At 40.4% G+C, this 15,373-nt stretch overlaps 2 protein-coding genes across 9 annotated transcripts in view; one reads left to right on the top strand and one right to left on the bottom strand.

Annotated features, from left to right (window-relative positions):
- The window catches only part of ATL1 (atlastin GTPase 1), a 74,069-nt gene extending 65,076 nt beyond the window's left edge, over positions 1 to 8,993 (bottom strand). The window contains exon 1 of one of the 5 annotated variants that reach the window (XM_077909242.1): positions 8,795 to 8,993. The gene's annotated coding sequence lies outside the window, so the exon portion shown is untranslated. The other 4 variants (XM_077909246.1, XM_077909244.1, XM_077909243.1 and 1 more) reach the window with 4 other exon arrangements.
- The window catches only part of MAP4K5 (mitogen-activated protein kinase kinase kinase kinase 5), a 108,849-nt gene continuing 101,887 nt past the window's right edge, over positions 8,412 to 15,373 (top strand). For 2 of the 4 annotated variants that reach the window (XM_077909240.1, XM_077909238.1), the window contains exons 1-2: positions 9,168 to 9,270; positions 9,522 to 9,738. In XM_077909240.1, coding sequence (XP_077765366.1) covers positions 9,631 to 9,738 — 108 coding nt within the window. In that variant the 5' untranslated portion in view covers positions 9,168 to 9,270; positions 9,522 to 9,630. Of the gene's footprint in view, positions 8,552 to 9,167; positions 9,271 to 9,521; positions 9,739 to 15,373 lie in introns of those variants that run through there. The other 2 variants (XM_077909239.1, XM_077909241.1) reach the window with 2 other exon arrangements.

The following is a 15,373-nucleotide window of genomic DNA, read 5'->3' as shown; positions in this document are numbered from 1 at the left end:
ATAAAAAAAGAAAAAATAATAAAATAAAATGTAACCTCCTTAAGAATGAAAAGGGCTCTCTCAATCACAAGTTTCTCAGTAGTTGATGCTACAACTCATTCCTTCCCTGTATAACTAGCAAGCTTGGAAAAGTATATCAGTTAAAATGCTTTGGGCTGTAACTCAAAATAGCTTAATCCAAATGGACATTTACTGTCACATAATTTTTTTGAAGACAGGTTTGTTCTGTGGTGATTAATTCAGCAGCTTAACATCATTAACAATATTAGTTAGGACATGGATTTGGCTGCTGTAAAAAATTACAATGGCTTAAGACAGATATTCATTTCTCTCTCCTGATATAATCTGAACATAAACCCTCCAGGGCTAATATGGTAGCTTTGAAATATCAAAGAACCTAATATTGGACTTCCATTGTATAAGCCAAGATTGTTACTTGGGCATTTGCATCCTCATTCAGCCAAATAGAAAGAAAGGAAAGAAGGGCATATTTCCATTCTAAAAATATAACCCAAAAGCGGCACATATCATCTCTAGTCAAATACCATTGACAGTACATGTCTCACTTATTTGATAAATATATTATGTATATGTGTATCTAACTAAAATGTAAAAGACCTAATACTAAAGAAAGAAGGGAGGACATCTGGCTGGCTCAGTTGGAAGAATATGTGACTCTTGATCTCAGGGTCATTGAGCCCCATGATGGATGTAGAGATTACTGAAATAAATATTTTTTTTTAAATGAAGGGAAATGGATTTTGGAGAATAACAGCAGGCTTTGGCCACAAGGACCAAGTTTGCACTTCACTACCTTTAGCATGTGGACTTATTTTGTAATGTGGGCTCCTATCAGGGTTCCAAAATGGCATCTGCCATTCTAGTCATCAGCACAGTTAGCCATGCCTAGAAACAGAAAAAGGCATGTCTGTGCCTTATGTACCTTGATAAATACAAGGAAAACCCTCCAGAAGCACTCCCATAGACTTTACCTAGACTTTACCTGTTATTGTCTAGAATTGTCTATCATAAACCATCCTTGTAGTAAGAGAAATGAGGCTAGGCCAATTGAGATTTCTCCCCTAGCATTGGGGAGGGTCTCTGTCTCATCTGATAGACATAGCCACTCAAAAAAGGTCAATAAAACTGTGGTCCTGATAATAAGGAAACAGGGAGAGAAGATAGTTTTTGAGCACAAGGCCTAAGGTGATAATCACAGCTTTCCTTTTTTCCCCATCCTTCAGTGGTATCTCCTCTGATAGGATGACCCAAAACTTACTTCCATAGGTCCAAGTCCTTAGTGGCCTTATCTTTACTGGGTTGCTGCAGCTTCCCATCGTTCAGTAATATTAGACACGTGAATACCAAGAGGTATCTTAGTGCACATGTAGGGTCTCAGACATAGTCCTTCTTGTTTTCTTTGTAGAGCAACAACCAATTTCCCTTAATAGTGAGGACCAATCACTCCAATCGGTACAATGATCCCCTAACTGTTGCCTCAATGGCTAAAAGGCCTCTTATAGGTCAGCTGACAGTTTCAGTTTCCTATTTAATGAAATTGTGACTGTGTTACTGGGGAGTATCTGCCCCTTGGGCCTTAAGATCCACTAAGCCCAATGTTTTAAAGACAAAATTATAAAGTTGTAGAGAAAAAAATTCTTCAGGTGAGTTGTTAGGAATAGTAGAAGAGCTACCACTCTATCCCTTGGTTCCTAAGCTCACACATTCTGAATGTAGGGTAGATGGCAACATACAATGGCTACAGAGTTAAGTCCTATCTCATATCCTCACTGGGTTATCTCCTTGCCAGCACCACAACTGATTCTTCAGCAAACCTTTCTTCCATTCCCTCAAACTAGCTTCTTCTAAGTGATGAATTTCATGTAAGATTAGTTAATTCCATGGTCATGATTTCATTGTTATATTTTCTTCAAAGTAAAAGGAGTTTCTCACTTAAACTTAATGTTATAATACATGATGAAATAAGGCATTCTGTAAACCCATGGATTGTGGTACTAGCAAAAAAAAAACAAAAAAAAAAAAACAAAAAAAAAAAACAAAAAAAACCCAAAAACAAAAAACAAAAAACAAAACAAAACTTTCCAGGCAGGGAAGGTAAACCTGTATCTGGAATCTGTATCTATTTCCATGAGAATGAATCCCTTTTCTTTGCATAATGGAAGGGATCTAGTATAATAAATTGCCACCAGGTGGTTGACTGGTCTGTCTAGTAAATACTACCATAATGGGGCCCCTGCAATGGCCTCTGCTATAAGCAAGTTAAACACTCCCTAGGGGTAGTAATATTATCCCTGGCAAATGGAAGTCCATGCTATTGAATCCACATTTGGACTTCATTCTTTTGTACATGGGCCCACTGAATTAGCACCAGAGTGATCAAGTAGAGGCTGACAACCATAGAATAGATCATCTTGTAAACCTAATTATTGGAATGAATGCCCTCTTGTGGGCAGTTATGTGGTTCACAGATATTTTCACATTCTGGGTCCATTTTGGGAATCCATCTGTATTATCTCTCCCATTATTTCCTTTTCTCAGATATTCTTCTTTCCAAGTTACTGGCCCACCTACTAGCCACTTTACATAAATATAGATCTAAACTTCAGGCCATGTATATAGATCTATACCTCCTTCCTAACAAAGAGGACAACCAGATGTTCTATTCAATATTATGCCCATGGGGAGAACTTCTCTTCAACCCTATTTTTCAAGGCCACCTCATTAAGGGTAGTGCCATAATTCAGAGGCTATATGCTTCCAGTTGGTGTTAGTATATCATGCAGACCATTAATAAACGAGGCCCAAGCTTTTCCTTCCTCTGCTATATGACCATGAGAAAAAGTTCAAAAAAGGGGGGGGGGGTGGTGGCAAAGAAGTAGGGATGGGTACAAAGGAAGTCTGTCCATGCCTTCCATATCTGCTCAGGTCACCCCAGTATACACCTTTCCATTTGATAATGAAATTATGCTGCCCATGTTCAATTAATGATTCAGTAAATTAGATAACACCCAGTTCCTAAAGAGCAGTTCACAAAACATAGTCACTCAGTATCCCCCAGTCAGGTGTTTAGTTTTTGCCAAGGCCTGGTTACAAACCAAGAGTTACCTTTCAAATGGAGAATAGTTGTCAGGAGATGAGGGCACATTCTTGTACCAAAACCCTATCAGTGCAGCTTGTGCCAATAACCTGGACCATCTGTAGGACATTCTGTTTTTCCAAGTCTTATGAAAAACTGGCCGCCATATGATTTACATGGTAAATGGGTCAGAGAGCAGCACGTGCAATATGGTGGCTCCAAAATCCAAACAGTCTAACCAAGCACTGTGTATTGTTCTTTGAGGTGGATGTAGAACACAGTAATTCCACTGATTTTTAGAAATTTCACTATTGCACAGGTCTCTGAACTAGGTTTATTTCTCATCCTCTGATAAAAGGGTCTTTTTAAGGTATCTTGGGCAGTTGCTATTTCCTGTTTACTTATCCAGTTTGCACTATGTCATCAAGGTAATAGACTAACAGGATGTTCTACTAGATATCAAGAAAACAAAGGTCCCTCTGGAATTACAGCATATTATAACTGAAGTGTTTACATGGGTCTGAGGTTAAGATAATGACAGTGCTATCCAAGTCATGTGAAGGCAAACTGCTTCTGATTATTTCTTTTAAAGGGAACTGAAATCTACATTCTAAGTGTCAATTCAATAGCTATATTCTAGGTGCCAAGGGCTGTGTTGATTTGCTCTAGTAAAGACTCCACATGTAGAAATACAACTGTGAGGCTTCTCCCTCAATTCAGGTACTCTAGACTTGTGAACTGGTTACAGTTTAAGAATTGGGTGATATGTATTGAATCACCATCACAGTGACCTGAGTTCAATTTCTCATCAGACCTGAAATTTTTCTGCTTACATATGTCAAGTAGCACTTAGGTAGACTATTGGTTTAATTAATTGACATTGATGATCATACACCATCGAAGATCCTTGCAAACACCCTTGATTATCACTTCCTCCTGAGGGTTATCATGGTAATTGCGCTGAACATGCCTTTGACAGTTAAGTCCCACCTGGACTCTACCAGGATCTCAAATATTCCCACTGAAATCATGGATCCTGATTTCGTTGTGGCATCTCCATTATCATTTCCAACCAATTAGGACAGCCACCAAATAATTTTTCAAGGACATCTGTAGCCCTTTATCTCAATGCTTTGATAAAGGCAGATATTATAGGCCCTTATAGGGATGGTATGGATAGAGCATTACTAAGCCAGATGCATATAAAAGGGCAAGTTCAACATTCCCATCTCCGTGAATCTTCAGATTCCTTCCTCTACAGTATGTCTTGGAAGTTCTTGCATCTCAGCATAGAGACTACCAACTTCAAATAGCCAATTCAGAAAGACTACCACTGCTCAAGTCAACCTGAATCACAGATATTTGGCAAGACCCTGTAATTCCAGCAGTGCAAAAGTTTTCTTCTCCAAGAACAGGTCTTGTCCTTTTCCATCAGGGCTATGCTAAAATCTCTCTGCTTTTTAAAGTTTTTATTTAAATTCCAGTTAGTTAACATACAGTGTCATATTAGTTTCAGGTGTACAGTATAGTGATTCAACACTTCCATACATCACCTGGTGCTCATCACAAGTGCACTCCTTAATGTCTATCACTTATTTGAAACATTACTCTTGTTCAAAGTTCTCAGTGTCATTTATATCTACCCAAATGCCCCCATCCTTGTTGCAGGATCCCAGTACTTCTATACCAGAGCTCTTACTTTGGCATAACAGATCTAGGTCTCACATTTAAATACTATTGCAACTCAAGAGCCTTTACTATTCAGCTATGGGCTTGATTCTCAGCCATTATTTCCCCTTCAGCTACATGAGAAATAGGTTTCTTTGAAGCTGTCAAAGAAGCTTTTGGATTTTCTACTCATGCCTTCAGTTTGGAACTCAGGCCATTTGTCTTTTTTTTTTTTCCCCCAAGTATTCTCTCAGAGGCAATCAGAGCAAGTGACAGCATGATTTTAGTGATCATCACTACCAAAGCAGCTAAGTGCTAGATATTGGCCTTCCATTGCTGCGCCCTCCATCTCCTGTCACTATTGATGGTTATTTCAGTAATTGTGACACCCTTGTTTCATTTTCCATGGCAAGAAGTTTATATAGGTAATCACCAGATTATGTGAGTAATACCATCCCACAAAGCAAGGGTTTCTTTCCTGAGGTTTCTTCTAATACCTGTAACTATTAATCACGGTTCTGGCAAGAAAGATACAGCACAAAGAGAGAATCTAATGAAAGGACTATTTTTAAAAATGAGAACAGGGTTTAAGGAACTAATAAGGGATAGTGAAACACCCTGAGACTAGAAACAGTGGAATGCCGTTATTATACTCATCTTAAAGGGGCAAGGAAAAAAAGAGCTAGTTAGAACACTGTAAGAGTGGTAGAGGTATAGGATAGGGCCACAGTGAGGCATTGTGGTCTCTTCTGACCATTAGGGCTTCTTGAAACATTAGTTTATATGAGGTATAAGCAAACTTTAAGCATCCCTTCTGAATGTTATACTTATTATACTGTGAGGAAATCAAGGAACAACGCAAGATTATTTATAACTTACATTTTTTCTTAGTTACTGAATTTGCAGACGGGATCAAGTTGTGAGCCAAATACAGGAACCCTGCTACCAATCCTGATAAAAACCTAAAATTCATCCTGGGAATCAAGGTTAATTTTAACATATCAGATGATCATTTCAAGCTGGATAAAAAAAGGAATATGCAACTGTTCTTTTTTTATTTTTTAAGTTTTTGTTTTTATAATTTAAAACGATTTTAAGTAATCTCTACACCCAATGTAGGCTCAAACCTACAACCCTGAGATCAAGAGTCACATGCTCCACTGATCTAGCCAACCAGGTACCCCCAACACTTCTTTTTTAAAACTCCCCTCATACTGACTTGATACTGATTCTGAATGAGATACATGGTCTACTGCTGTCCAGAACAAAATAGAGCTCTTCTATTCTTCAAAAACATGATTCTTCCCTCAATAGACGACTCTAATTAGTAACAGAAAGAATAGCTGAACTATTTGAAAATCTAAATCATAACTGTGGCAGAAGATGTCTTCCAAAATTTAATTATATCTAACAAATCCATGGAGCAATAAACTCAATCACACAGTGTTACATTTTGCAACTAGTTTATGCCAGAAGGTTCATCAGGAGATTATACAGGTTAAGCCTACATGTTCCATACACAAAACTTAATGTCCTCATGCTCTGTTCTGTCACACTTGAGTTTTGATAAGGCTTTCTATCTTGGATAATTAGTTGCAAACCTTACCTAGGTAGAAGTTAAAAATTTTATGTTCCCAGTTTTTTTTTTTTTTAATTCAGCCTTGGCTGAAGAAACTAGGAGCCACAGATTACAATTAGCATTTTACTAAAGAACTGTGACAGAATGGAAAAACACTACAAAACACAGAGCAAACCATTACAGGTTGTTATGTAGATGAGAGTAAAACCTGGAAGATATTTTACATGTCAGATATTATGAAGACACAAAGAATATATGATAATGAGGCAGAGATAAAGGGCTTATCAAGTTATACGTATTCTTATTCCATACTTTGTTATAACATTCAGCAGTTTGTAAGAAACTGCTAGCTACAATTTTAAAATTATTATTATTACATTATATTATTGAAAGCTCTGTGCTTAATTGTTTAGAATGTAAAATTAAATTTATGTGCCATATGTTTATTTTATGGATATTAAACTTGAATTTCTCTACCAACCATGTAATATTTAACTCACCAGCTATGATTTCACTGATCTTGTTTAAATGAACTCAACCAGTATTTTTAAAAAAGATTTTTAAATAAGATTCTTTTGGAGTTAGAATAAAACAAATGTTTTCCTCTTTGCATCAATGGCAGTACAAGTAATGATTATAGCAGACATATTTTTAAATCACCATGTAAAATTTCAACTTTTTCCATGCTATCCGCCTCTGAATTGATAGTCAAAGCATATGGATCTGCCATTGCTGGCAACATAAAAATATCTGCACTCCAGAGTCTTGTTGAAGCCTATGACCTCAAACTTTTTATTACTCAATTCGTATCAAACATTGTGCTTCAAGAATAACATGCTTGAAGGATTATCAGACACTTACCCTTGTTTCAAATTGGGAGTTCAGCGTTTCCACTTTATGAAGGCTCATGAGGTAAAATTCTCTAAAGTCTTCGTAGTAGGACAAGATGTGCCTCTCTTGATCAACTGCTTCACTGTGATCTCAAAAACACTATAAAACCCCGCTGCTTTGGCAAATTTGCTGCATTGCTCTAGTATCCTCTTTTCCCTCTCTTTAACATCATACCTATTTCTTCATTTACCTATTTTTATCTTGTGTAATAGTATGTATTTTCTGTATGCTGCCTCAAATTCTCTGGAATAATGCAAGTATAAATACGTAAGAATAAACTCCAGACTAGAAAAAGGATCAATGCTTATAGGGTCAAAGGAAGAAAAAAAAGAATTTATGACTGTAAACAAGTACTAGGATGCCAATAGAACATTTGAAAAGATTTTGAGTCATTGAAGCCAAAAGTATGTGCCCACCAAAACAAGTGCCAAGAAGCTTTGAAAGAAGGAACTGTTCTTCAACAATTTTTTCAATGCAGCAAACACATAGGCTTTGTCCATAGAGCATGTAAGTCTGAGCTTACTTATGTTCGCTAAATAAGTGCCTTTTGTGCAGGGAGCACAAGAAAATACATATATTCCTCGTCCTGTTAAGGTGCAAATTTAATTTCTACATTATACAATTAATTACAATGATCACCAACAAGGAGTATATCGCCCAAGAACGGAATTGAATTGGATGCTCAAACTCACAAGCCAACATCCGCAACTTGCTCTTTCCTGATTTTTCAGTTACTAAACGCATTGGCTGAGCATTATCTGGCTTTTCTGTTCGAAACCTCTACTGAAATATCTTTTATGTATTTCTACTGAAATACATAAATCTGGCAACTTTATTTCTACCTTCAGAACGAACAGGACTGGAACTGAAATTGCAAAACAGCTTGTGAAACATCAGCCCAATGACTTCCTCGAACTCCTGTTTCCATACTCTGTGCACTGTGAAGTAGTTTATGACCTCTTATATGGATTAACCCTCTCTATAATTCTGTAAGACGCCTTATAAACACTTTTTTTGGGGGGGGTGTGCCAGATACAAAACCTTAACCCCAAAAGCAGCAGATAACGACCCTGAGATATCGCCAAATATGATGTGCTGCCCCAGATCACCTACTGAGGAGGTGGTAGAGCCAGAAGCAGGTTGTGGTCTCTGCTTTTGTTTTTATCTTCTGCAGAACTCCGGATCCCATGCAAGGCGCAGTCCCGCCATGAGGCATAGCGTGTATCGCCAACAGGGATAAAGGCCACTGAGGCTTCCTGGGAATTCAGGCTTTCGGAAATGTCGTGGAAAAACTCAGGAGAAGACAGGTTGTGCAGGTAGGTGTGTAGTGCAGCCTCAAACTGGTACCACCGGGAATGATTTGCAAAACAGGAAGGTGCAGTGGTAGGGTGTGCCGCGGCGCGGCCAGGCCGGCACTCCCGCGACCTCCTTCCCCGGCCCCCGCGGCCAGGTGACTTCTGGCCCAGTGCCCTCAGCCTACCTACCTTTTCCGTGTTGGCCTGGAGAGGCTGCCCTCGCGCCCACCCTTCCCCCCTCTACCCGTCACCCTCCAAATTTACCTGGCGAATCTGGGGGGGCGGTTTAGCGGAGGCCGGTAGGCTCGCGAAGGCCCGCCCGGGGTGGGGGTGGGGGGCGTCCGTCACCTCAGCGGGGAGCGCAGCCTGGGCGGAGGAAGGACGCGCCCCGGCCGGGGGGGGGGCGCGGTGGCCTGGCGGCCGGGAGGCTGTCGTGTCCCGACCAGGCCTCAGGGCGGCACTCTGGTCCCGCGGCCGGCGCGCTCGGGCGGGCCGCTGGGCGCCGACCCACGCTGGCCGGGAACGTTTCAGCCGGTGACGCAGCCCCGGGTGGGGGACGTGGTGCGGCGGCGGCGGCGGCGGCGGCGGCGGCGACGGCGGTACGCGCCTCCGCCGCCTGCGAGCGGACGTGCGGGGCGGCGGCGGCGGCGGCGGCGCAGGGTCCGCAGCGGCAGCGGGTGCCGGGTCGCGGGTCGCGGGACGCGGGTCGCGGGACGCGGGACGCGGGCGCCGGCGTGGAAGTAGGTCCCTGGCTCCGCGCTCAACAAAGAGCGGGGCCGCCCCCCTCGGGTACCGAGCCGGCCCCAGGCCCCGGCGGGCGGGGAGGCCGGCGGGCTGTTCGCGGACGGCCGGGAGGGGGAAGGGCCGCGCCCGGACGGGACTAGGGGGCGCCGGGGACCCTTCCAGGCCCGCTCGTCCGCGCTCCCCGGCGGGGCGGAAGGGAAGGGGCCGGGCCGCCCGGGGTTGCAGCCTCTGCTCGTCCCTCGTGCAGGCGGAGCTGCGGGCAGAGGCTCCATGTTGGGAAGCGGCGCCGCTCATCCTCGTTAGCGGGACTCGGGGCGCCGGGGGCAGAGCCGGCGGGGGCCGGGCCCTGAGCGAAGATGGAGGCCCCGCTGCGGCCTGCCGCGGACATCCTGAGGCGGAACCCGCAGCAGGACTACGAGCTCGTCCAGAGGGTCGGCAGTGGCACCTACGGGGACGTCTACAAGGTAAGTCGGGCCGGGCCGGGCCGGGCCGCGCCGCGCCGCTTTCCCGGCCGAGTGTGAGGCGTGGGGAGGATGCTTTTATTGTCGCATCGTGGGGATGAAGCGGCCAGGCTTCCTTTTCACTCCGCTCAGAGCACCTTATTTTCATTCCTTGCTCTGATCGCTGCCAACACGCAGAACTAACCAGACCTTTGCAAAACCACTGTTGTACTTTTGTGTGTGCTAGGAAGGCTTCTTACGTTTGTTTGTGGTATCGAGGGGGAGTTCGAGTCTGCTTCTAGAGTTGCACTTGAGGACGTGCCAGCCTCAGCAAGGAAAAATGCTGCATCAAAGACAGTAGGTGAGAAAGAATATTGACACGAGGCGTTTGCGTTTAAAGAAAAAAAAAACTCTTACCTGGTTGAGCTTGAGTTTTAAAAGTCATAATGAAACCAGATCTGTCAGTTTTCACTGTAAACGGTCTAATACCAATCAAAATGATGTGTGCATAAACATTATCCTATGTAGGATTCTGCTTTTCCTGGCAGATGTTTCATCATTTGTATTTGGTGGTTTGTTTGGTTTTTTTTTCCCCCTACTTTAGCAGTTCCTCTCTCAGGGATTTAGAACATTCCATGACCGGAGAGGGGATAAGAGCTGTTGTCTTTTTAATTGTGTTCCCTGGCATTATTTGCGACAAATGAGAGGGTGAGGTACTGTTAATTTAATATTAAAGAAAAATTATAGAGAAGCAAACAATTCCATAAATCCACTGGGTTCTTGAAGGATTAAAAGGAAAGAGATCGCTTCAGATTGGTTTATGCTTTTTGTTTTTTCTATTTCAAGAGAAGCATTAATGTAACTCATATGGATATATTAAGGGAAATTTCCTTTGATTTTTGCAACAGCTTTCCTCATTAGATTTAATATGATATATATCTCATTATTCCAAGCAACGCTCCTGCATGTATAGCTTAAATGGTCTTCTGTCATATGGGTAATTTACCGTAGACTCTTCTGGGGTATGTCATTTTATTGCACAGATGGTAGAATGTAAAGAAAACATTGCCTTTCAGCTCCTTTTCTGCTTTTATTGTTCTATTAGTAATAATGATTCGAAGTAGTACATGACAATTCTAGCACTGTGTCATTTTACTGAGATGGACTGTGATGGGTAGGCTTTTTATTCATTAAAAGGACATTTGAGTCTTCTATGCTAGGCACTGTTACAGGAATGGGGTTTTGAACTGTGAGGAAAGTCCCAATTCTTGCCCTGTTGTGAATACCTTTGAATTCGAAGTGGATAAAAATAACAGAATCTTCTTTATGTAGAATTAGAGGTAATTAACTCTGCATTGTTTAGCCATGAATTAGCCCTTTTGTGGAATGCTCTTTAAAAAATTGAAATTCTTATTTTGTCTTCTCATTCCTACTTTTTAGTCATTTTCATCTTACGAGTCACTATGTATTAGATCAGTGCAATTCAGTTCATGTTAATGAAATAGTCTAAATTCCAGTTCTTACATATTTTTTCTTCCTACTACAAGAAAATTTAACATATTTTCTTCACAAAAATTTCAAGATCACCTTTTTTATTATTATTATTATAAATATAATGACTACAGCAATTCTCTGTAACAGGATTTATTCTTGCCAGGAAAAGCAAAGGGGGTACCTCCCTGCCCCATCTCTCTTCCGCATCTCTTAAAGAGAGGATCAATGACTGAATATTTATCATACATCATCTTCACCGCCCCTCCCCCCCATCTCCTTACTCACCACATTCATGCTTCCTCGCACTTACATATGTATACTGATTCCACTCCTGGCTAGTCTCTGATTCCTAAACATCCTCAATATCCTGGTTCCTTATCTTTTGTTTTCCTTTGTTCTAATTACCTGGAATCACCTCCCACCCCCCTTTCAAATGTTACCTCTCTTACCTGTCCTTGAAAATCTTCCTCACAAGCTCCTCCAGGAAGCCCCAGCTGTTCCTCTTATCTCTCCCTCTTCATCTATTACTCTTTACCATCTTCATTCTGTTCTAGCCACACTGGTCTGTTTTCTCTTCCTTAAACATAATAAGCATCTTCCTACCTTTGGGTCTTTGTTCTTGCATTTTCCTCTGCTCAGAATGTTTTTGCTCAGACAGCCATGACTTGCTCCCTTCCCTTCTTTCTTTTACACTACATCTTTTTTTACTAATGTATTTTTTCTTTGCACTTAATCACCACATAACATAATCTTTATTTTTTTCTTGTTTATTATCTGTTTCAATCCACTAACATACTCCATGAGGACAGGAGTTTTTATCTGTTTTCACTCCTCCCACAGTACCTGGAATTATACCTGCCACAGAGTAAGTGCTTCTAAAAATTCGATAAATGAACGAATGAATAACTCTCAGTAATTCTGTCACCTAGTTGTCTTTTGACGTCACAACACTCAGCACTTAAGACTCTGTGTCTGTCTATAAAGTCTATTAAGATATCCAGCTATATATTTTTAGTACAAATTTTAATTATTTGAGTTCTTTAGGAAAAATATTTCTGGAAAACTATTTCATAGCATATCCATTTGCAGCTCTCTAAACCTTACAGAATTGTGTCAGTTTGTATTTATTCCTTTTTATATACCTAAAAATATGTAACAGTCAGAATGTAGTGCTGAAGTTTTGAAACTCAGAGCAGTTAGAGTAATTTTGCTATCACTGTGTTTCTGATGAGCTGAAAATCCTTGGAAGCTTTAGAAGTATTTTCAGTCAGTGATACAAACTAGTAAAATAATAATAGTGAAGAATAATGAAGGTAAATTAGTTACATTCTAGTCAGGTATTATCTACTTTTCTAAATAAATGTTACAACTACAGCAACTATCTGGAGCAGGATTTTATTCTTGCAAGGAAAAGCAAGTATCTTATGAAGCAGGAGCTTTAAAAAACCAGCTTTGAGACTCTTTGTAACTTTTATATATGCTCTTCAAAAACATAGATTCCCCTCTCAATCTCCTGTCTTCCCTGAGAATCTCCAGTGGGGGAGAGCTTAATTTTAAGCTGCATATTCCCTGGTTGAACGTGTAAGAATTCTTTTAGATATATAGAGCAGGAAATGGTAGAGGGGAAAGAAACACAAAAGAGAAAAGAAATGTGGAAGTTGGATGACGGATTAAATTTCAGCTGAGCAAATTTTATTTGTGTTAATGTTAATATTTAAATCTGCCAACCGAAGAAGAAGTCTAGAGATTGAGAGTTTTCACTACCTTTGGTCCACAGAAGAACTAGACATGTCAGGTAATCTAGACAGTTATTGTATACGATATAGTTCGTAATTGTCCCAAGTCATTGGGGTGGTCTTTATAAAAATATAAAAATATTTGTATCAAAATTGTCCCCAACCTCCATTCAAGAGAAGATCTAGGAATTATTTTTTTAAGATTTTATTTATTTATTCATGAGAGACAGAGAGAGGGGCAGAGACATAGGCAGAGGGAGAAGCAGGCTCCCTGCAAGGAGCCTGATGCAGGACTCAATCCCAGAACCCCAGGATCCTGGCCTTTGCCAAAGGCAGATGCTCAATCACTGAACCACCCAGGCATCCCTAGGAATTTTTTAAACCTTTTGTGGGATATAAATTCAGAGAGGGCAAACCCATGTATTTTTTTCTAACTTGCATGCTTTTTCTGATTGATTACGTAGTATGACATGTTTAACTACAAGAAAGAAGGACTAGATGGCTCTTGTTCATCATTGTATGATAGCAGACAGATGCTCAAAAAGTATTTGTCAAATGATAATAGTTATAGAAAATTACCCAGACATAACACTGTTAATAATTCAGTATAGTTTATTTCAGATTTTTTTCCTAATGTTTTTAAACTGATACATTTCTAAGGATCACAATGTAGATCTTTTTTCTACTCTAATTGGAACAGTTAGCATTTTTCTCTGGTCATTAAATATTCTTTGAAAATACCATTTTTAAAGGATCTGTTGAACAAACACTCATTTAATGAATGATTCTATTCATATTTGTTGTTTTCAATGAGAAAACTTTTTTGTGATCATAAATAATGTATACTTTGCAATGGAATATTACTCAGCCATTAGAAATGACAAATACCCACCATTTGCTTCAACGTGGATGGAACTGGATGGTATTATGCTGAGTGAAATAAGTCAATCAGAGAAGGACAAACATTATATGTTCTCATTCACTTGGGGAATATAAATAATAGTGAAAGATAATAGAAGGGAAGGGAGAAGAAATGGGTAGGAAATATCAGAAAGGGAGACAGAACATAAAGACTCTTAACTCTGGGAAACGAACTAGGGGTGGTGGAAGGGGAGGAGGGTGGGGGGTGGGGGTGAATGGGTGATGGGCACTGAGGTGGGCACTTGATGGGATGAGCACTGGGTGTTATTCTGTATGTTGGCAAATTGAACAGCAATAAAAAATAAATTTATTATTAAAAATAATAAATAAAAATAAATAAATAAATAAATAATGTATACTTTGTATAGAAATCTTTGTTATGTATTATGTAGTTTATCACTTCCATAGGTTCTTCTGGGTGCTGGGTGAACTGGGGTGAATCCCTTTTTTTTTTTTTTTTTTAAGATTTTATTTATTTATTCATGATAGTCACACAGAGAGAGAGGCAGAGACATAGGCAGAGGGAGAAGCAGGCTCCATGCAGGGAGCCCGATGTGGGATTCGATCCCGGGTCTCCAGGATTGCGCCCTGGGCCAAAGGCAGGCACCAAACCGCTGCGCCACCCAGGGATCCTGTGAATCCCTTTTTTATATACACCCTCCTTATCTCTCCCTTAAGCCAGAAGTCACAATTCTAAAATAACTTAAGGCATTTTGAAGCATATCCTAGGATCCCATCGTATAGATTCATTTATTCTGGATATACTTATTCAGTGCCAAGTGGATGTTAGGGGATGTGGATGGAGACACAAGAAAGTATACTATCAACAGAGGACATATAATTTAGTCAGGAAAACAGACATGTAAACAGTTATAATATTGAAAGTGCTGTTGTAGAAGTGAAGTCAAAGAAATACATAATTCTGTCTTTACTGGGAATAGGGGAAGGGAAGAGAAGAGAAAGAATTATAATGTGAACCAGGGAGGATTAATAGAGGAGGAGGCATTGACTGGATTGTAAAATAATATGGGGTAATTTTCAGGTGGACAAGATGGGAAAAATATTTCAGGCTATGGGAATAGTGGGTGCAAACACCTGACATCTTGAGAAACTATGATGAATTTTGAGGGATCTGCATTTGTAGATTTGGTGTGACCAAATATGGCAGAGATGTCATAGATGGAGAATACAGGCAATTTTCTGGCAGAAAAGGATAAGATAATGGATCTATATATCATGTCAAAGAATTTGGACTTCTATAAACTGAAGAAACACTGAAGAAGGGAATCTCTCATGGTGTAGAGGCTGGATTAGGTAAAGTTGCTAGAAGTGTAAAGACAAGTGATTGAATAATCCAAATGAGAGTTTGTGCAAGCCTAAATTTAGGCACTGGAACTGGAGATAAAAGGAAGAGATGGATTTGAATCCTATTTAGAAGATGATAAAAATGGGGTGCTTGGGTGACTCACTCAGTTAAGCATCTGGCTTCAGCTCAGGTCATGATCCCA

This window comes from Canis aureus, chromosome 9 (genome assembly GCF_053574225.1).
Source record: "Canis aureus isolate CA01 chromosome 9, VMU_Caureus_v.1.0, whole genome shotgun sequence".
NCBI lineage: Eukaryota > Metazoa > Chordata > Mammalia > Carnivora > Canidae > Canis > Canis aureus.
Note: the sequence above shows the minus strand (reverse complement) of the source record. Positions and strands in the feature narration are given on the sequence as shown.